A 23,487-nucleotide genomic window follows, 5' to 3' on the forward strand; every position below is an offset into this window, starting at 1 on the left:
TTGCCGCCCAGCTAGAGACTAAATTTACAATCGTCCTTATTGCTAAATGTTGCCATGTGACAAGATAGTAGGAACTCGGGGGCCTGGTGACATGGTAGAGCCCAGCCACCTACCTACCCTGGATCACCTGCCTATCCCTGCACTCTTAGGTGAGAGAGAAATGACCTTTTAGCTTGTTTGAGCCACTGTATTTTGATTTCTGTTATAGCAGCCCAGTCTGTGCCTTTATTAATGTGAAGATGAAAAAGATATAAAAACAAACGGTCCTGATGGGGCTTAAATCTCAGAATACCATTGTCCCTTCAATGATGATGTTATTACTTCCGAGTGCCTTCTAAGTGCCAGGAACTCTCCTTATTGTTGACATATAATACCTCATTTCATCTGCACCAACCCTGTGGGGTGCCACTGGGATTCCCATTGTACAGCTCAGGACAGAGACTGAGTAACTCCCCCAAGGCTCATATCTCACTGCCTCCCAAGCAGGTTTTTTCCATGATTTGTTGTGTAAGCCAATAAAATCCCTTTTTTGCTTAAACTGGCTCAAGCTAGATTTGTCACTTAAAACAAAGTGGTTCCAATTGGATTTTTATTTCAACTAGTTGTACATTCCTAGGGAGTGCCAACCGTATGGTACAGAATTTTCAGACACTATTAATGACTGAAAGCAAGATAATTCTCATAAGACACCTGCTCACATTTAACTACTCAGACCACAGGTGTAACTACAAGACAGCAGGGCACAATGCAAGGAGACTATCTTCTCAGAGGAGACACTAGGCTTCCTGCCTGTGGCAGACATCGTTAGATGGTTCACCCCAAACCCATTCCCAATCCCCCTTCTCTTGCCTGCCTGAAAAACCGAAACACTGGTTTTCTCAGCTTTCTGTACAGCCAGATGGCACATCTGGGGCAATGAAAGGTGTAACTGGGAAGGATTCCAGCACAGTAACTAGAAGTACGGACTATAGAGACAGAATGCCCAGGTTCACTGTCGCATGAGCTGCATAAATCTGGGCACTGGACTTAACCTCTGTTCCTTGGGGAGAAAAAGTGCACCGACCTCATGGTGGCTGTGGAGATGAGAGGAATTAACAAATGTAAAGAACTCGTAGAGTACCTGGTATGTGGTAAACACTCTGTGTTAGCAATTGCTATTTTAATCACTAGTACATGCCAATATGGAGCAATTTCTAAAGTAGGTTGTTGATTCAAAGCAATGAGGTGCAGAACAGCATTTGTATGATCATGGAGGGGCCGGTTTGTGCACACATACACACCTGCTTGTGCAGATACAGGCTGCCTCTGCCAGGAGAGACCAGAGCCTGCCCAGAGTGGTGGCCTCTGGGATTCTGGAGTGAGAAGACCTACTTCATTACATGGCCCTTCTTTCCTAACTGGACTGGACTTCTGGAATCATATACTTAAGTTAAAGATTTTTAAATTGTCTTTGTTTTAAAAGACTCAACCCCCTTCCCACTTTCTCTTAGTTTGCATTGTTCCCCAACAAAATGGAAGTCAAAAAATTATGGCTGTTATATTTCAATAAAGCTGGAAAAAATTACACAAGAAAATGGACAGTTAGTTGCATAAAGTGGTAAACAATCCAAACACAGGCGGGATGGAAATCTGTTGGACATGCCCTGGAAGATTTCCCTAGTGAGCAACAGGTTATATTCTGCCAACTCTAAGATGTACCTTTTTTGTGGCACAAAAGGAGAAGGGAGCTGGAGGAGAGGCCAGGGTATGATGAAAAACGTGCAATTATCACAGGCAGCTGGTACAGACAGGAGGCACAGCAGGTGTGCTCCAAGGGCAAGCTTGTCCCTTCTGAAGAGCCTGGGCTCTAGAGCCAGACAGACAGTGCTGTGGCTCCTGGGCCAGCCACTCCTTGTATTGGACCCAGTTACCTAATAGTCTCATCTGTAAAGTGAGAGGAACATCCACTTTACAGGGTCGGTGTGAGCAGCAAGGCTGCAAGCAGAGAGCAAAGTGCTCGAAGAATAGAGGTAGCCATCGTTGGAGGGCAAGAGTGATCATCTTCAAATGAGTTGTTTGGTTGTCAATCTTTTAATGTACAAACATAAAAAAAAAGACAAAGCAGAAAGCAGTTTTACATTGAATGAGGAGAGATAATTACATAAAGCTACCGACTCACAGCTGGATATTGAATCACTACAGCGCCTGCAAACCTTAACTCCACGGCTGAACTGTTCCACCCTCCTCACAGAAGAATCAGAGCACTAAGCAAGGCCAACATTCCCAGGCCTTCACTTCTCATCCTCCTTCTAAACCAAGAGGTCAGAGCAGATCTAGGGAGGGTTGCACTATTACCCAGGAGACAATAAGAATGGCACTGGCGACTTCCCTGCCTGCTCGGGACTCTGTCACAGAGAGACTTTAAGAGGCCCTTGTGTATACAGGTATTTTGTTCTGAACTGTAAGGTTTACAGCAAATACAGGGTGGGTCAAATGGTTCCAGGCCAGGGAACAATTGTCACAAATGTCATGTCTTCAGTGAAATAAGGCATATACTGCTGCCCCCAAATGCCCTGAGGCAAGGATGGCTGCCTGACCAGTCCATCCACATGAGACTCAAACCTGGGACTTTGCAAAAATCAAATCTGGGTGCTGATGATCCTCCTAGTGAAAGCCAATGGCCCTACAACAGAATGCTAGAAAGTCTTTCCTTAGTCACCCTTGGTTAAAATGACAGTTCAGGCCCTAGCCGGTTTGGCTCAGTGGACAGAGCATCGGCCTGAGGACTGAAGGGTCCCAGGTTCAATTCCAGTCAAGGGCACATGCCCAGTTGCAGGCTCGATCCCTAGTCGGGGGCGTGCAGGAGGCAACCAATCAATGATTATCTCTCATCATTGATGTTTCTATCTCTCTCTCCCTTTCCCTTCCTAACTGAAATCAATTAAAAAAAAAATTTTTTTTTTCTTCAAAAATGACAGTTCCGGTCATTTGGGAAAGCAGAGAAATATTAACAACCCCTCCTTTCATGTTTCAGTAGCCAAGAGGAATCAGAGCCCTGAAAAGCCACAAACACTTTTTCTTCACGATTATGAGCAATTGCAGCAACTGGCCAAATGTGTTAGTGATAGGAAAGCTGGGAGTGACCCATGTGAGTGGGTCTCACAGCGGGGAATTCATGGCCACAGCAGCACACTGGCTTCATGACTGCCATGCTGGACAGAGTGCCTGCTCTGCAGCCTGTCTCAGCAGTACCCAGCCATCCACAGGACCGAGTGGGAGTGCTACGAACAGATGAGTCTGTGTCCCACAGATAATGGTATGAAGTGACTGTTAACAGGTACGGTTTAAGCAGAACTTTTGGAGACAACTCCTCCAGATGGTCTATTATTAAAGTCTTAAGAGCTCAGAGCCGAGGATGACTGAGAAATTCAGAAGAATTAAACAAAAAACCCAACAACAACAAAAAAGGATGGGTAGGAGGTGTCAAAGACATAAGAGCTCTTTGTAGATGCTGACTGGTTCACTTTGTCCCCAAGTTCATCTTAGAGCTCAAGCGAATTCAACACGAGACAGACACATTAGACCTGAGTCAAGGGCAAAAACTTCTGGTAGTAGCTCTTGGTGACGTCAATCATCAGCTCCTGGGTACATTCTGGAAGCTCCCCCGAGAAGAGTCCTGGGGAAAGAAAGACCTGATCACCATGGAGAGCCAGGAAGGCCTGCAGCTGAGTCCAGTTTAAACCCCTAGGGAGCCTTTTCTTTAGTCAAAATCTTTGGTGCTAACAGAATACTTCCACTGACCACCTTCCAGATGATAAGAATGTTTATGTGTGAGGAAATAAATAATACTGCTCTCAAAATGGAGAAATCTATTCCAAGTAAAAGAGCTTAGCACATTATTGCATGATCTGAAGTTAAGGCAACTCTGACTACATCAGAGGCTGTTCCAGACAAGGACTGGTACGTCCCTTGGATTCTGGTGTGACACCTCCTGGGCAAGTCAGGGTGAGCGTTCTCGAGGTAGGAAACTGTCCTGCTAGTCATACAATGGAATGACTCCAACATGCACCAGACAAAATATGGGTCAGAGTCGGACAGAAATGTGCTATATGTAGGGAGATAAAAGATGGGCCTCAGACTGAAGAATATCCAGGAAAGAGGCATTCCCCTGCACTATGGGTGGAAGTGTAAACTCATATGGCCATTTTGAGGCGTAATTTAGGAATAGCTAGCAAAACTTTTAGAAGTTCATACCCTGTGATCTGACAATCCAACTTCAAGTATTTATTCCACAGATAATCTTGCCCAATTGCACAACATATATATATAAATGCATCAATGCAGCGGTTTCTAATCATGAAAACCCAGGTACTGTACAACTTCTAATGACACCTTATACAGGGCACAGACTAATTATGCTGTGGTACATTTATGTATTCAAAGTGTGGCTCAGCCCTGGCCAGTTTGGCTCAGTGCAAAGAGTGTCGGTCTGCAGACTGAAGGGTTCCAGGTTCGATTCTGGTCAAGGGCACATGCCTGGGTTGCAGGCTCAATCCCCAGTGTGGGGTGTGCGGGAGGCAGCTGATCAATGATTCTCTTTCTCCCTTCCTCTCTGAAATCAATAAAAATATATTAAAAAAAAAAAAAAAAAGTGTGGCTCAGTTGGTTGGGAGTCGTCCTATGCACTGAAAGGTTGCTGGTTCAATTTCCAGTCAGGGCACATGCCTGGGTTGTGGGCTCCATCCCTGGTGGGGGACATGCGGGAGGCAGCCTATCGATGTTTCCCTCTCTCCCTCTCCCGCTAAAAGTCAATTAAAAAAGAAAAAGGAATGAGGTGAATCTCTACATACTGACAAGAAAAAATGCCCAAGATGTACTGTTAAGAAAGCAACTTTCCACACAGAATAGAGTATGATTCTGTTTATATATGCATAAACAGTTTCATATATTCATATTATATACTCATATACCTATACACTCATATACATACAAACACACATATGCACTTTTATATATATATATATATACACATACATATATATACATACACACACACACTTTTTAAGTGCATTGCTAGAAAAACCTCTTAATCTCTTTTAACTTATTAAAGGTCCTTAGAACCAACCTATGGCTGACAGCAGAAGTCAGGGAAGCACTGCTAAATACTTCAAATCCAAAGAAACACTGTGTTTGGAGCTTCTGATGAAGGATCCAAGCTGCCTAGGCCTTAGAGGTCATGTATAAATGAGGAAGCTGAGGCCTAGAGAGGGTGGGTGTTCAAGGTGTGAGAGCTGGTTAGTGAGGAAGCCTTGATGTGCACTTTGAGCCCTATTTAGAGTTTAGTACTTTATGCATTGTGATAAGATACTTCCCATGTTCGTTTTATGTAGTTTCACAACAAATGCTAACCATCTAAATGCTCTGTTGGCAATCTCCATCTTTAATAAGAGGCATATGGTTTCAGGAAAACTGGCCCTTGTGTTCGTAACCAGCTACGATGGGCTATTACACTTGACCTTAGCCAAAAGGCTGAGCAGCAATAAGATGGGCTATTGCTTCAATTATTTGCAAAATCTGCCTGGCCTGGGGGCTTCTGAGTTTTTGGTTCCTGACCCAGACTCTTTCTGTATGATTTGCCTCTCAATTTGTTCCATGACTCAGATTCATGGTGTGGAGCCCTCCTTGACTTCTGCCATCAGCCCTAAGTTGGTTTAAGGACCTTCAATAAGTTAAAAGACATTAGGAGATTTCTCTAGCAATGTACTTCCTTTTTTTTTCTTTTTAAGAGAGAGGAATGGAAGGAGACAGGGTGAGAGAGAAGAGAAGAGAAGAGAAGAGAAGAGAAGAGAAGAGAAGAGAAGAGAAGAGAAGAGAAGAGATGAGGAAATAAAACATCAATGTGAGAAACAAACACTTATCAGTTGCCTCCTGTATACGCCCAGAATGGAGATTGAATCCACAACCTAGGTATGTGTCCTGACTGGGAATCAAACCCACAACCTTTTGGTGTATGAAACAACACTCCAACCAACTGAGCCACCCGGCCAGGGCGCAATACACTTCTCACCTCAGATGAGATGTTTATCTGACAATCTGACCTAGCACTGGCTGAGATCAATGAGACTTTTTCTCAGTGGAACCCTATATGGGGAGAATTACTAAAGATGTCTCTTCTTCCTCTGCAAAAGCAGAGACGCATGAAATAACAGAATGGCCAATTTCCACCCCAAAGAATCTGGGTGAACGATGTTGTCCATCTTTGAAACTCATATTCAGTTATCTGAGTAATGAGACTGTTTAAACTGGAAAAACAATTAAGCCACCCAGTAGCAGATATCCATCTATGAATTTGTGATGTGCCTGTGTATACGTCATAGAATTTCAATTATGTAAACATGCATAAGACATAACTGTTGCCCTGTCCAGTTTGGCTCAGTGGACAGAGTGTCAGCCTGCAGACTGAAAGGTCCCGGGTTCGATTCCATCAAGGGCACATGTCTGGATTGCGGGCTTGATCCCCAGTGCAGGGCATGCAGGAGGCAGCCGATCAATGATTCTCTCTCATCATTGATGTTTCTATCTTTCCCTCTTCCTTCCTCTCTAAAATCAATTATATATATATATATATATATTAAAAAAAGAAATAATGCTTAGGGTGAGAGAAATATGAGGTTCCATTTTCCTTTGATTTCAGTGTTTTCCGAGCTTTCTAAAGGTCTTTTCTAAAACAAGCATGTATTACTTGTTTCCTCACATGCTGTGTAATCAGGAACTCTTAGCTCAAGAGGGTTTTTACCTACGAGCATTGTCAGCCAAGGTTGAGAGGGGATACAGTTACTTCTCTCAGCTGTCTAGAGTTGTCACTGGTATTAGACCATGCTGTATGTTCACTTTTCAATTTGGACATTCCTGGGCAGGGCAGGAAGCGTAAGTTCAAATCACCAACCAATGTGCGCATAAGGCCGTAGTTAGAATTCTCTGGAGAGACTTCCTTTTCCCATGTAGCCGCCCAGGCCACATGTTCTTCCTGTGCTGGTGACAGACTTGCTCTACATCAACTTTTATTGAGGGAAACCCTCCAAGAGGCCCTCTGCCATGTGTGGATGCAAGGCTCTCTCTCTTCCCCACACAGTATCCACCCTCAGCCACTCCTTTCTGAAGACAGCGTCAACTGAAGCGTGCTCCCAGTGTCCACTCCGTTTCCTCTTTACTTCTGACCCATGAGAATGTCCTTATCCAACCATGCATTTAAAAGGATACCTGTAATATTGTAAACAGCATTCTCACGTACTTCGTAGTAGAAGAATTTTCAAGTCAGCTAGACTAACATACTGTCAGAGACAGAAATTGCCTGCATGACTTTGTGAAGAAAAATCAACGAGTTTTCATAATCAGTACTGACAGTTACCTGGGCAGCCTGAGAAGACAGTGAATGGTGGGACCACCGTTTCTGGGGGTAGTACTGTGTTGTCAAGAATTTTGCAGCAATCTTTCAACACACACCGGCGCCCCTGAAATTACAATATTATTAACAGGAAATAGATCAGGAAATATGAATAAACATGGATGGCTATTTTATATTTTCTTCCTCTGTGATATCTTACAATAGCCAGGGATAGTGACAAGAGGCTTGGCCACAGTTCCCTGCTTCAGATGGTACCTGACAAGCAAGAGGAGGTAGGAATATAAGTGTGAGTGTGAGTGTGTGTGTGTGTGTGTGTGTGGAGGGGGGGGGGAGGGGGCACATTTCAGCTGGAGGTTATATGCTGGGGACAGTCCAGGTTATCTTAAGCATGACAGACTATATGACATTCAGTCTTCTAAGAGTTCTGTTTAATTTTTTTTTCTTTTTTTAATTTAGTGGACATCTGTTTTGCTTGCTCAACCTCTGTTCCCCTTTCCTCTGGTAACAGAACCTGTATTTCTGTTGGGAACTACCCCTATGCCCAGCTCAGCCCATGTGCTTCCATTTCCATCCCACACTCTAAACCCCAAGCTGGCCACAGAGACTGGTCTAGAGCAGCGGTCGCCAACCTGTCGGACCTCACGGACCACCAGTGGTCCACGGATCACCGGTTGGCAACCGCTGGTCTAGAGAATTGGCATTTGAGCCAAAAACCAGTCTGATGAATCTCAACATCAGGATTCTGCTGGGAGCACTGGGGGAAAAAGCTCTTCTCAACGAAGTTTCCAAAGGATGGGACAGAAACTTCCAAAGGAAGTTTCCAAAGGATAGGAGCGCTATCTTGTTTTCATGAGGAAAGACCCTGCCCGAAAGGCTCGCACAGAAAAACAGAAAAGGGAAGGAGGCTGATTCTCACTTCTTCACTCGAAGTCCTAGAGCCACTTATGCAGGAAATTAGAATCCACTTCTACACTAATGATCGTATTAGTCCATTCATCTGTTTGAAGGTGTAGGCTGAGCCTTATGTCTGACTTTATCCACGGCCACCAATTTTCCATTGCCATCACCCATGGCATTCGGAGGGTAAGAGCGGAGGTCTGGGAGAGCCATCTGTTCCATGGGTTAAGGGTAAGGAGAGGCTCTGAAAACAGTTTAGAGGTGCGCCTCAGGCTACTTGCTATAAGTTTTGTTCTGTACCAACTTATATTTACATCACCAGGGCCTGTAATTCACTGTGTGAATTACCAAAGAATTTTACCAAAGAATCTGAAAGATACTTTCATTTAGTTGTGACCAAATTTTCCCCATTATTAAGTACCCAAATATACCCAAATCGGATGCTTTTTCAAGAATTAACAGATAGATTGCCAAATGAATTTTTTTTACCTCTAACGCACTTATATTTCTAAGGTCCGAATTTCTTAAGTGTCTACTACGTTGTCTCTAGCTTTGTGGACAATAGTTTTGGCAATATTTGGCAACATCATTAGTTCAGAAGCAAGTCATTACTGCAGCTATTCATCCTCCTTGCAAAGTTCTCTTCCATGAATTCCCTGATATTGGCAATTTCAAAATCCAACTGGTGACCAGCTCCCTCATAATTTCCAAATGACTCCAAGATGCTATCTTAGCTCCTAATAACTCAGACTAAGCACATGGAGCCCTGAATAACAGGCAAGAGAACGTGCTATGTTAGGCACGATACATTCACATACAGAGATCTGTGCACAGTGGGCCCTGACAAAGAACAAGGGCCCTGGCCAGTTTGGCTCGGTGGATAGAGCGTCGGCCTGTGGACTAAAGGGTCCCAGGTTCAATTCTGATCAAGGACACATGCGCGGGTATGGACTTGACCCCCAGTAAAGGGCGTGCAGGAGGCAGCCGAATGATGATTCTCTCTCATCATTGATGTTTCTATCTCCCTCTCTCTTACTCTCTGAAATCAATCAATCTATATATATATAAAAGAGAGAGAGATGTAACAAAACAAAACAAGAGGAACACGGATCTTCTGTGTACCACCAGCCTGCTTTGTCCACTGGTTGACCATTCAGCCCACTCAGAGAAATGATGTTCATTTTGATTTCAGAGCTTTCTGGGTAAAAAGATCAATTAGCTATCAGCAAAATTAAAAAAAAAAATGTAGGTACTTCTTAGGCATAATGAATTGGCAATAGTGGAGAAGGCTAACATCTAAAACTACTTCTTTTTCTTTCCTGGAGAATTTTCCTGAAGGGGTCAAGAAGTGCATGTTGCTAGCATTAAGCTACCTGTATCTCCTGATGCAAGTTATTCAGCATCTCTGAGCCTTTGTGTCATCTGTGAAATAGGACATAAAACCAACCTGCAGGGATGCTGTCAGGATCAGAGTGGTAAATGCACAACTCACAGCACAACAGTGCCTGTTAATACTGCCTGTTGGACTTTTCCCGCTGGCATCCGGGCAATTCTGATTAATACCTAAAACTTCACGTGGATGCTATAGGAAGGACCTGTGTGTCAGGAGGCACGCCAGACTCTTTTAAAAGATTCTCACATTACTTGAGAATCTGTAAAGATTCAGCCATCGAGGACAGTGCTACCACTACTGAACAATGACTGTGAAATGACAGTCACTTGATACACTGAAAAGTGACCCGCGAAGCAGTGCACCTGACAACGGGACTAGACTTCCCCAGGCCTGGGACTAGCATCTGGCCATGAACCTTTCAAATGTCTGCTGCAGGGCTAAAGGACAGGCTGAAGGACTAAGGTGCTACGCTGAGGTCTTCTTGGCCACAGGACATACCAGGAAACCCAGCTGAGGCTTGGAAAGCCAGCTTCTGCCAACGGGACGTGGGACAGGCTGGATTTCACTATCCCCCCTTCCTTCCACAGCAGGCCAGGTCTCTAACTCTAAGCACTCTGGAGGAGCATACCTGGCAAAACAACCACCTCCCTGATTCTGAGTAACAGGTCAGGTTGGAATGCTCCTCGCAGCAAGGGCTTCTCCCCTGCACGGTGCCTGTGGCTCCTGGAACGTTGACTGCACAGCTGCTACGAGTTTTCCGATACTCCAGGATCAGAGTCTCATCCAGACCGGAGAGCCAGCTCTGTATTATTAGGAGCAGCCATTTAAAAATATGAAAAAGTATTGGCTTTTCCTAGAATCTGGTCTGAAGTACAAATTTAAAGTGGAGGAAACATTTTCCCTAAACAGTTTGGCTCTGATCATTAACGTTCTTATAAATCCTGCCTGAAATCAAGCTCCTCATCTGTGAAATGCCAAGAAACCCGAGTGAGACCAAACAAACTGACGCCAAGTCTCCTGGGACCAGATCCTACGGTTCTGCTGAGCAAGGTGCTCCCATGTACCCTCAACTACCTGCAGTTCCCCTGAAGTCATGTCCTGTGGTGACTCTGAGCCTTACACATGCCAGCCTCTTAACCGAAATGCCCATCCTCCTCTCATCTATGAGCCAGTTTTACCTCACCCTTCACCCTTCACCCTTCACTCACCCCTCACCCCACCAGACAGTAAGATCCCTGAGGTAAGGCAACAGGTAGGACATATAGCAGCATGGCCATTCATACCACCTGGATTCAAATCCCAGCTCTACTTAATAGCCTCATCAACCCTATAGTATCTAAGAGCTTCAGTCTTACTGCAAACAGGGATAACAGCAGCAGCTACAACACCCTTGGATGATTGTGAGGAGTAAATGAAAAAATTAAAGGAACGTCTTTAACATCACAGGGAAGAGGTTCAATAAAGATCAGCCATGATCATGAATGCCTAGGAAAAAGCTCCAAATGCAGTAATAATGCCAGCGGACCAGAAGCTACTTCTGCCTTATCTGGTCACAGAAGGAGAGGCCACTGATGGGAGGGACAGGAGCCAGAGGGCAGTGAGGTTGCTTAGTCACCAAGTCACCATACTCACAATCACACAGTTCTTGCCAACATGAACGTAAGAGCCAATCTGAGCCGCGTTGACCACACAATCTTCCTCAATAAAAACATGGTCCCCAATATGTAAAGGGAAGAATGCAACCCTATAGGGAAAAAAGACGAACAAAGGTCAAGGTGAGGTATTTCTGGTCAAGGCTTATAAAACTATAGATCCTAATCTCAAGTTCATCATCTTGTCTTATTAAAACTGTTCCTAGCAAGGAAGGAATCCTCAGGCTAGAGAAATTCTATAATTTCCCCAGTATTTTGTCAGAGATGGCAAATTTAAATTTCAAACTTTATACCACTATATTCTATATAAATTTTCCTACTAGCTCAATATCAGAAATATTAGAGCAAGAAAACAGCAAGGCAGAAGGGGCAAGATATTCTAAGCTAAAGGCACTGGCACCAAATAAAAATGAGTGCCTGTGTGCTCATTCCTGCTTCCTTTGAAAACGTTCACAGATCACATTTTTAATAATCCTATATAATAAAGAGCTAATATGCTAATTAGACTGAATAGCCAAACGACCTTCCGGATGAAGCCTGGGCTGCGAGGGCTGAGCCCCTTGCATGAATTTTGTGCATCAGGCCTCTAGTCTGCTTTATAATATGCCAGGGACTGACATCAGGTTTGTGGGATATAAATGCTAGCACCCAACAATCTGAAAATGGATATATTCCTTCATTTTGTTGAGTGCCTACTATATGCCAGACTCTATGCTAGGAATTGGGGATATAATGGCAAAGATAAAAAATGCAACCCTGCCCACAAGGCACATACAATAAAGAGAAGAAACAAAATTAAATAAGTGATTATACAGCAAGTAATTAGTTACAACTGAGGAAATGCTACAGAGGAAAACTACCATGACATGTGAGAATATAACAAGGAATGGAGCTTTGGTAAAAGTTTAATTGAAAGTAACACATATAGGCCAGGACTTGGATGGGAGTAGGTGTCAGTAGGCTTTCTGAGGGCTCTACCATTGCTCTCATTCTCCAGGTCTCCTACAGTGTCACGGACAGTGGTTTTATGGTCATATTTACAAGTAATTTCAGTACCTTAGGATGGAAAATATTTGGACTGGAATGAACATAAAGTAGGTGGATGCTCATTGGCTCTTTCCAGCCCTGGGTTCTATTCTGTCACGAGCATTTTGTCAGAGATGGCAACCATATATATATATATATTTAGAAAGCGATGGCAAATTTAAATACTCTTTAAATTTTCCTGAATTCACATTTTTAGTCTGTATACCTTGTGTGGCAATAAAGTCCTTGATCTCACCATAGTCTACAGCAGTACCTTTAGTTCTTTAATCTTAAGTTAAAAATTCCAAACTGTATTCCATTATCAGGTTCTGGGACATGCATATGTGTGGGACAAAATCCCTATCACCTCCTATTCAGGTATTGTTGCTATTTATACTTTCATATTTCTGTATTTCTCACGTGGACCATTCTTATTTGCACATCTCTCCACTCACCAACAAACCCTACAATATGCCACACTCTGTGTGAGGAGCTGGGATGACAATGATAACGATAAGCAATGCAATGTTCGTTCTCAGTGCTTTTCTTGGACCATATCTAGCCCAATAATGCTTTTAGCAGAAACTGGAGTCAACACCTCTAGCAGAGTATCGGCCACTACACAAAATCACAAAAGGGTACCTACCACAAGGTTTTCTGGTTTCCCCCAATAGCCTTCTGAGATAATGAGCAAATAATTTCTTGTGAATGTTTTAGAGTGACTCCCTACTCCAATCCCCATATATCTTGGAAAGCCTGGAGCCCAACATCATTATGGGAGATGCAGGTTTATCCCTGCATGATTCACTCCTAGGAATTAAAGTTAGTCTGAGTTAGCCGCTCTCTTCCCCGTTCCCACCTTACTTTGTTCAGACCCATGTGACAGGACTATCACATCACATAGTAGTGATCACATTATACAATAGCTATGTGTTTATGTAAATACTAGTGTCCCGGTGCACGGATTCATGCACATTGAGAGAAAATTAATTAGAAGAAATATTTTAATATTGCTGTTCGCCCTTTCTCTATAATAGGAGTGTCAACCAAATTCATGATCGACAATGACAAATCGAAACACACATGTGCAATTGGTGCCAGTGAGAGCTTTATATGTATCACACACGTGCGAGTAAACTTAGCCATATGTATGTATATATATATATATATATATATACACACACACACATATACATATATATACACACACATATATAATAAACTTCCTGAATTAGACCTGCTTTCTGATGTAGCTAAACTTTTTCCAGCCCAGTGAAGCACCCCAACTTCTCTTTCAGGTAACTGTCAGCAACACAGCAGTAAATATCAACACAAAGCAGATCATTATTGTAGACCACACAGGGAGAACAAATGGTAAAATATTTAACTGCAGCAGTGTTTGACTATATTCTGCACAGTGAGAAAACCTGAAGTCATTTTCAAGTTCCACCATTTCTTACTTCTTTTCAGCCGGGTCAAGTTTCTAAGCTTTCTAAATCTCCGTTTTCTGGCTAATGGAAAGAAAATAGGATTCCACCGAGTCTCTTAGCTACCTGCTCCAGAACTTCTGTGAGGATCAAATGAGATGAGGCATGTGAAAAAGCGTCACAGACATTTGATTAAAGTGTAAAATGTTTGCACCTGGCTATAAAGCAAGTCGTGTTCCTGGGCTGAAGAAACTGCAAGGAGGCTAGTCCCTAGGGAGAGGAAGCCGGGCGTTGCTACATGACGTCATTACCCGGTGCCCACAGCGACTGTTTCCAGGCTGGGCTGTGGGCCACATTTTGCACCATGGGGTCTTGGCAGTGTTGGCTGCGATTTGGTGAGGTGTCGCTCCTGGGTGGTGGCAGGGCCTGTGTCCCACTTGGGGGAAGCCGAGTGTTGGTTTGTCAGCGCCAGGTCCGTGGTGCAGTGTATTTTTAAATGGCTAGTGCGTGTCATGGCAGCTTTTGCGTAGAGTGTCTGCCCCCTGGTGATCAGTGCATATCATAGCTACCGGTCAGACGGATGGGCACTTAACCTTTTATATATATAGATTTCTACCACTAGGCTGGAAGAACCTTGAGGTAGGCCTTTGCCAGGTAGCTCAGTTGGTTAGAGTATCATCCTGATACACCAAGGTTATGGGTTCAATCCCTAGTCAGGGCATATACAATAATCAACCAATGAATACATAACTACATGGAACAACAAATCAATGTTTCTCTCTCTCTCTCTAAACATACACATACACACACACACACACACACACACACACACACACACAAAACCTTGAGGCAGGAATGCTATTTTATCCATCTTTATATGCCCTGCTTATAACTTAGTGACTGGCATAAGGAAAGTATTCAATAAATGCTTGCTGAACTACTGGATGAAATGGAGATGTCACATGTAGGAACCAGGAGAATAAATTAGCTAAGGAGAAGGGAAACAAAGAGAATGCCACCATGTGGGTAGAGTGGCCAGTTTTCCTGTCCTGTCCATGTCCTTCTTGGACACTCCTTATTCCTACTGTGAGATCAGTGGGCCTGACTTGACCTGCCCTCAGGTCACAGCTATGAGACCAAGGGTGAACAGTTAACTCATACTGAGCCAATCAATCCCCTCTCCCATGAATTTTAAATAAGACCTAAGATCTCTAGTTGGTATCTGCTGGAAGTCTAAATGGAGAAATGATATAAATGAGGGGCTGCAGTAGCAAAGTCAGCTCCAGGAGGAAAGGGGAAAGACAATCCGAGAAAGAGGGGAGGGAAACAGAAGTGCAGAGAGGACAGATCAATACAAAGTATCATTCTGGAGACAGAGATACTAGATATACAGAATATTGTCTTGATTCTGGCAAGGTGACTACTTTGGGGTTCTAGTTCCTCATAAGGCTCGGCCCCTTTTTCTACCCGTAGGTTCCATCAAATATGCCTGTGTCTGTTTAATAAGAACCCCCTTTGCTTTTGCCAGATTAAGTGGATTCTGTTTCTGACAACCAACCGACCAACCATCAACTAGACTAGGCCGACCACCACCAGAATTCTTACTCAGCATCTCCAACAACAGCACAGACCCATTCCTTGCACCACAATCAACACATGGAGAAGACCACCATTAGCAGCAGCTTGCCCAAGACTGAAACAAGATAATTAAGTTACATACCCTTTGCTGAATTTCTTGAATGGTGGCCTTATGACACTCCGACTTTTCACAACACAATGACGTCCAACTCTTACATTTGCCAGATCCCCTCGGATAATACAGTCATTCATCACAATGGTCTATAAAACAAAGCACACTTAAAAATTATCAACATAGATGAAAACATAGTAACAAAAAGAGCAGGTAACAAGACCCTGACTGAGAATTGTGATCTACTGCAAGCATGGCAAACTCATGGTGCGTTTAAATAACGAGTTTGGCCACAAGTTTGACATGCTTGATCTACTGAGTCTAATGTTCTACCTAAAGGTATAATTTGTAAGATTAAGACCTTCTTTGGAGCCTGATTGAACAAACCAATTACAAAAAAATATCTTGAAATACAGGAAAGACTAAACGTGGATTGAGGATTAGATGATATCAGGGAATTACTAATTTTTTTAAAACTTGTAAGAGAATTGCCCTTATAACACTGACTGCATGGTTTGCTATTAAAGTTCCGTCTCTGTGGCCTTTTTTTGAGCCATGGACAGTGACTTTTACCTGCATTATTACATGCGTGCGTCACAAGGGTAAGTTCAGCTCAATGGGAAATTGAGATATGCCAATGACAGCAATTACAAAAATGTCATGATCAGAAAAGAGGCTTATGTACATAAAGTGTGAGGGAGGAACTGAAGAGAATTGCTGACAGTGAAATTACCAAAGAGAATGATGTTGTGTCCTCCCGCAACCGAGTGGGCTGGCAGGAGCTTGAATTCATTATTGGAGATGAACACAATTCTTTCACACCAAAAATTGGTTTTGCTGCCTAGCCAGCGTGGCTCAGTGGTTGAGCATCAACCTATGAACCAGGAGACCATGGTTTGATTCCTGGTCAGGGCACCTGCCTGGGTTGCAGGTTCAATCCACCATGGGGGGCGTGCAGAAAGCAACCAATCAATGACTCTCTCCCATCATTGATGTTTCTATCCCTCTCTCCCTCTCCCTTCTTCTCTGAAATAAATTTTAAAATATATTTTAAAATATTGGTTCCCTTATTCATGTCAATCAATCCAAGGACCCAAAAGACTTAAGAGTATTTTATTATCTTGACCGGGACCTAAAGTGTTTGGTCTTCAGTCTTATTGTATTACACTTCAAGATTAGAATGAATATTGGTGTGGAAACAAGGGTGGTAAGAGTAGCAGTTTTTAATTACCATTATCAGGAAATTTTTGTGTAGATCAGGCCAATATTTTTTATAAACTATAAGTGATTGTCTTTTTTATTTAAAAAAATATTTTTATTGATTTGAGAGAGGAAGGGATAGGGAGAAATAGAAACATCAATGATGAGAGAGAATCATTGATCAGCTGCTCCTGCACGCCCCCTACTGGGGATCAAGCCCACAACCTGGGCATGTGCTCTGATTGGGAATCAAACTATGATCTCCTGGTTCATAGGTTGACACTCAACCACTGAGCCACGCCAGTTGGGCAGTAAGTGATTGTCTTTAATAAATACATAACAAAATGCAATTTTTGATCAACTGAAGGACTTGTATGCATGCATATAAGCATAACCAATGGACATAAGACACTGGGGGTTAGGGGAGTCCAGGGGATTGTCAAGGGCGGGGAAAATAAAAAGGACACATAGGTAATACCCTTTGTAATACTTTAAGCAATAAAATAAACAAAAAAAAAAGAACTTAAAAAAATGCAATTTTTATTGTTTTATAAATATCTGAATGTGTGCAAAAAACCTCACAACTGCTTGTAGCTGAAGATGTTCCCCTTATATCACAGCTTTCCCCAGAACAGCCTTTGACTAGGCCTCCCTGAATGAACAAACATTTATTGGGAACACGTGGAGTAGACCTAGTTTATGCACCTCCTTGGATTTACTCACAGCCACGCCATGGCTGCTTGCTCAACAAGAGTCCTGGCGGCTCCTGACTTTGCCTTATCTGGTAGCACAACTACTTCCAACTTCATGCTCCCAGAGGGGGACTCAGTGTGGTTCTGGTAGCTCTCCCAATGTCTGGACTCAGATTAAGTGCTACTCTGCAGGCTTCCCCAGAGATTGCCCAGAGGGGTTGAATAACACAACCCAGAAATGTGGGGGAACTAATGCCCCATACTTGGTAAAGAGTAGGTATTCTTGAAATGTCTGTTGAATAAATAAATGAATGGGGTAAAAAAAAAGTGTATATGGCTGGGATTGCAGCTGGAAAAGTGAACAAGGCACCAGATCATGAGGAATTACATATGCTGAGCATAGAAACTTGGACTTTTTCCCTAGAGGATATAAGGAATCAATGAAGATATTAGCCGACGATTGGAACAAGTGAATGTTCATTTTAGAAATATTACTCTTGAAGAAGTCTAGAATCTGAATGGAGGAGGGAGCACTCCTCACTGTAGGGAAAATAACCCTTAGATGACTACAGTGGATGAAGGTAAAAAGAGATAATGAGCCTTATCTAAGTTAATAGCTGGGCCGAGGAAAAGCAATAAATTAGAAGTACAGAAATCTGACCAAGCCTCTAGATCCATGGTCGGCAAACTGCGGCTCACGGGCCACATTCGGCTCTTTGGCCCCTTGAGTGTGGCTCTTCCTAAGCCTTAGGAGTACCCTAATTAAGTGAATAAGAATGTACCTATCTATATAGTTTAAGTTTAAAAAATTTGGCTCTCAAAAGAAATTTCAATCGTTGTACTGTTGATATTTGGTAGTTATACCAATTTACAGGGAGGAGGGGGCAATGTAAATACAATCAGTCAAATTCAGAAGATTGAAAATTCTACAGAAGAGTGATCCAATTTCCTCAATATAAGATGGCATGGGGAGCCCTGGCCGGTGTTGCTCCCTGGTTAGAGTGTCAGCCCCCATACCGAAGAGTCACAGGTTCAATTCTTGGTCAAGGGCACAAACCTAGGTTGCAGGTTCCATCCCTAGCCCAGTTGGGGTGCATCTGGGAAGTCAACCAATTGATGTGTCTCTCTCACATCGATATTTCTCTTTCTCTTTCTCTCTTTCTTTCTTTCTCTCTCTCTCTCTCCCTCTCCCTCTCTCTCCCTCCCTTCTGCTCTCTAAAATATCCTCAGGTGAGGGGGGGAAATGGCATGGGGAAAAGAAGGGGGTGGAAGGGGGTAGAGAAAAAGAACTGTGACAAATTAGAAACTTAAGAGACATAGTAACCAAACACAGTGTGTACTTGACCTTGTTTGGATTCTGTTTTAAAGAAACCAAATGTAAAAAGACATCTTGAGATATTAGAAAGACTGATTGTGGACTGAGGATTAGATATTAGGAAATTACTGTGTTTTTGAAAAAAATTATAAGAAGGATACTCTACTATTTAAAGTCTTTAAATATGAGTGATACATATTCAAAGTATTTATGGGTGAAATACTACGATGCTTTAAAATACTACAGGTCGGCTCCCCATCCCAGTCAAAATATGTTTGGGAAATGATAATGTCAGAATATCACTAATTGTAGAAGCTGGTGAATTTATTGTATGGTCTCTCTACTTTTGTCTTAAAAGTTCCATAATAGCCCTAACCGGTTTGGCTCAGTGGATAGAGCGTCAGCCTGCGGACTGAAGGGTCCCAGGTTCAATTCTGGTCAAGGGCATGTACCTGGGTTGCGGGCACATCCCCAGTAAGGGGTGTGCAGGAGGCAGCTGATTGATGTTTCTCTCTCATCGATGTTTCTAACTCTCTATCCCTCTCCCTTCCTCTCACTAAAAAATTAATAAAATATGTAAAACAAATATATATATATATAAAATATATATATAAAAGAGTGCAACTGAAGAAGAGAAGTGATTCAAAATAGAGGCAACAGTGTGCTAAAATGAAAGGAGGTGCCTATGAGACCCTTACAGGGAAGAAATGGTACTAAAGCAGAGTTCACTGCACTCAACAAGGGAAAAGGCAGAGGTGGAAGTTGGAGGCCCAAGGATAGCACCTGGAAACCTGTTTTGTGTCGCCCAGACAACATTTTTTATCATTTAAATTAACTGCTATTATTTGAAAAGTGGAACATTTTGCATTTTTAAAAATCCAGATTTCTAGTTTCTTTTGGAAAAATCAGAAGCTCTAGAAAGATAAGCGTATTTTCTCACTTGAAACAATCAGCTTGGGTTTAACTAGGACATGTATTGTCCCAAGTCAGGGACACCAGGCCCCACAACACTATTGTTTACACCCAGTCTTTATATGTGTGTGTGTATTGATTTATTTCAGAGAGGAAGGGAGAGGGAGAGCTAGAATCATCAATGATGAGAGAGAATCATTGATCAGCTGCCTCCTGCACACCCCCCACCAGGGATGGAGCCTGCAACTTGAGCTTGTGCCCTGACAGGAATTGAACCATGACCTCCTGGTTCATAGGTCAATGCTCAACCACTGAGCCGGCCACACCCAGTCTTTTTACTCATTTTATCCCTGTCTACTCCTGCAGGCGCTGTGACACCTGATATAAAGGCTCAGAAAAATGAAAGTGTCAAAGTTCGCAAAGGGACAAGAACTAGAAACATACATGGACTGTTCATAATAGCAAAATTGGAAACAAAATAACTAGTTATTCACCAACAAGTGAGGGGAATAAATGGAATTGTACACAGCAGTGAAAATGCACAAACCACATGAATCTTAGAAATAACAGTGTCATATTAAATGTTTTCTACTGTCATAATTATATGTTAAAAAAGTCACAGAAAACCAAGTAATGCTAAACAATTTATATAGGTTTCCCAAAAAAATGTATACACATTTTAACAGCTGATTCTATTGCATATTGAAAATAAAATGTATTTTAATAAATACTGCCTTTATAATTATTCAAAATGTGTATACATTTTTTGGGACACCCTGTATTACTTAGGGATACATATGTTTGTGGTAAAACATTTTTTTTAAATAAAGAATTTAGCCCGGCTGGTGTGACTCAGTGGTTGAGCACTGAACTATGCCTTAAGGGGTTGCTGGTTCAATTCCCCGTCAGGGTACATGCCCAAGTTACGGCTCGATCTCCGGTGGGGAGCATACAAGAACCAAGAGGTCACCAGTTTTTGTTTTAAATATATTTTTATTGATTTCAGAGAGGAAGGGAGAGGGAGAGATAAAAACATCAATGATGAGAGAATCATTGATCGGCTGCCTCCTGCACGGTCCCTACTGGGGATCGAGCCTGCAACTTGGGCATGTGCCCTTGACTGGAATCGAACCCAGGACCCTTCAGTCCATAGGCCAATGCTCTCTATCCACTGAGCCAAACCAGCTAGGGCGAGGTTACCAGTTTGATTCCCGGTCAGGGCACATGCCCAGGTTGTGGGCTCAATCCCCAGTAGAGGTGTGTACAGAAGGCAGCCAATCAATGATGTTCCTCTTTTATCGATGTTTCTATCTCTCTATCCTGCTCCCTTCCTCTCAAATAAGTAAGTAAATAAATAAATAGTTTATCTTTAAAAAAAGAATTACCACATGACCCAGCAATCCGAGTCCTAGATATATACCCAAAAAAACTGAGAACAGCTACTGGGGATTGAGCCCGAAACCCAGGCACGTGCCCTGACTGGGAATGGAACCATGACTTCCTGGTTCATAAGTCGATGTTCAATCACTGAGCTACGGGAGCTGAGCACAGAAAATGTTTTATAATTAGCTGAAGGATTTCCAAATGAGTCAGATGAAGTTAATGGAATTTCCTATTTCTGTGCTAACCAGTGTGTCTATAATTACTAATTATATCTATTTACTGAACTATATTTTCTTTCCATTAAATCTCAAATGGATATGATGCGCTAATGGACATACAAATTTTATCTTTACTAAAAATATCTGTGATCTCTTGATTACAGTTATAGACTATTTTCCCTCTGGAGGTTACAGGTGTAACATTTCAAGGAATATTTAGTATTCCAGATGGCAGGAGACACAGACTTCAATGTTTATTAATCGCAAATACGTCTTGATGTTTTCTATGGTTCTTAAATGTTCTAATATTATCTTCAAGTTTATTTTTAAAAAATTTTAATCCTCCCCCGAAGATATTTTTCATTAATTTTTCGAGGGAGTAGAAAACAGAGGGAAAGACAGGGCCCAGGTCAGGGAGGAACCTGTAACCAAGGTACGTGCCCTTGACCAGAGCAAACCCAGGACCCTTCCACTGAACCAAATTGGCTAGTGCTGTCTTCAAGTTTCTATTTATCTCTCTGCCATTTTGATTTATTCAGACTGAAGATTTTGAGCCTTTCATATTCCATTTACAAACTGGTCTTAAATTGTACTATTTTTCCAAATTCTCACATTAATTCTAAGTGTTTCAGTTAGGACTGAATCAATAATTATTATCAAACAGATAAATATATTAGTATTACTTTAGTTTCTGCACTAAAACATTTTGTTACATATTTATGTTTTGTGTCCAATAGTTCAATCTTGGGTAATAATTTTAGTTGTGGGTGCCATTGTATCATTTCCTAGCATAAAAGGAAAAAGGCTTTTTGTTGCCTCCTTTTATTGAACCTCTTTTGTATTTAATAGATCTAATCTGGAGAATTAAAAGAGAGAATTTTTAAATATACAGCAATAAATGGGAAATGTGGCAACATTTTATCTGCCCTGCTGATGTAATAATTTGTGAAAAGAAAGCAAAGGTATGCATCCAGGGGGTGGCTTTGTCCCTTACCTTGCCATTGAGAACGATGTTCTGACTTCCGCACAACACCGACTGGCGACTAACTTTGTTCCCAGAGGCCTAAAAGGAAACAGCAGGGAATGAGGGGGGGCAAGCTGCGTCGGTTTTGAGCTAGAGGTTTCCGTCAAGGAAGTTCGTACTGGAGAGAAAGGCTTGAAATTCTACAAGGAATGAGTCCAGAATTTCAATGAAGCGAGGGTGGACTAGGAAAGGAGGGATTCAAAGAACAGATGCAGAATTTCGATGTGGGAGGTCTGTCTATAGCTTAGTGCAGCGGTTCTCAACCTGTGGGTCGCGACCCCCTTGAGGGTCGAAAGACCCTTTCACAGGGGTCGCCTAAGACCATCAGAAAACACATATATAATTACATATTGCTTTTGTGATTAATCACTATGCTTTAATTATGTTCAACTTGTAACAATGAAAATACATCCTGCATATCAGATATTTACATTACGATTCATAACAGTAGCAAAATTACAGTTACGAAGTAGCAACGAAAATAATGTTATGGTTGGGGGTCACCACAACATGAGGAGCTGTATTAAAGGGTCGCGGCATTAGGAAGGTTGAGAACCACTGGCCTAGGGGCACCAGAGATGTGGATTCAAGCCCCAATTCTATCTCCCAATTTTAAAGCCCTAGCCCCAGGGTAATGATTTCACCAGTATCATAGAGTTGGGAGATTCAATGAAAAACAAAATAAGAGTAGTAACGTTGATTGAGCCACTTACACACATCATATATTGACTATAAAGAGCTTAACAGTCTTTAGCACATAGTAATCAATTACGACAGGTTCCTTTTTAAAAGCCCGAAGTCTGGAGCTGTAATTAATATTAGGATGGACGAGACCTGCCCTGCCTTCTATAAAGCATTTTGTCTCTACGAGGAAACCGGGATTCAATGAAAAAGCCTAAACTTGCCATTTACGGAATAAATAAGGCCAGACCTATACACGCCCACAAACGCCACAGGGACCGGGGTGGGGCAGGGACAAGAGGGAGGGACAAGAGGGAGGCACCGGCCCCAATGGGACCCCGGCCGGGAGAGGGACGCGCCGATGTGCGGACACCGCGCACCGTCTCGATGTACTCGGACTTGTTGTAGAGCAGCTCGCCCAACTCCATGGCCACCAAGTCCTCCAAGCAGCTCGGGCTCCAGCCAAAGCCTGTCCGCCGCTCAGTCCGCCGGGGATGCCGGGGATGCCGGGGATGCCGGAACTTCCGGCGAGCGCTGCACTTCCGCTCCCAGGCTGCCTCGGGTCTCGTCCCCAGCTCCGCTCCCGCGAGGCG

At 42.7% G+C, this 23,487-nt stretch overlaps 1 protein-coding gene and 1 pseudogene across 1 annotated transcript; one reads left to right on the top strand and one right to left on the bottom strand.

Annotated features, from left to right (window-relative positions):
• Positions 1 to 2,945: 2,945 nt before the first annotated feature.
• Positions 2,946 to 23,434, bottom strand: DCTN5 (dynactin subunit 5). The gene is made up of 6 exons (XM_036309718.1): positions 23,275 to 23,434; positions 22,184 to 22,252; positions 15,500 to 15,618; positions 11,307 to 11,418; positions 7,388 to 7,490; positions 2,946 to 3,655 (listed from the first exon to the last, which is right to left on the bottom strand). The coding sequence occupies exons 1-6, from the start codon at positions 23,320 to 23,322 to the stop codon at positions 3,558 to 3,560; spliced, it is 549 nt and encodes a 182-aa protein (XP_036165611.1). The 5' UTR covers positions 23,323 to 23,434; the 3' UTR covers positions 2,946 to 3,557.
• On the top strand, positions 16,130 to 19,963 carry LOC118655918 (annotated as a pseudogene).
• Positions 23,435 to 23,487: the final 53 nt, after the last annotated feature.

Source organism: Myotis myotis, unplaced genomic scaffold, assembly GCF_014108235.1.
Source record: "Myotis myotis isolate mMyoMyo1 unplaced genomic scaffold, mMyoMyo1.p scaffold_m19_p_5, whole genome shotgun sequence".
Taxonomy (NCBI): domain Eukaryota; kingdom Metazoa; phylum Chordata; class Mammalia; order Chiroptera; family Vespertilionidae; genus Myotis; species Myotis myotis.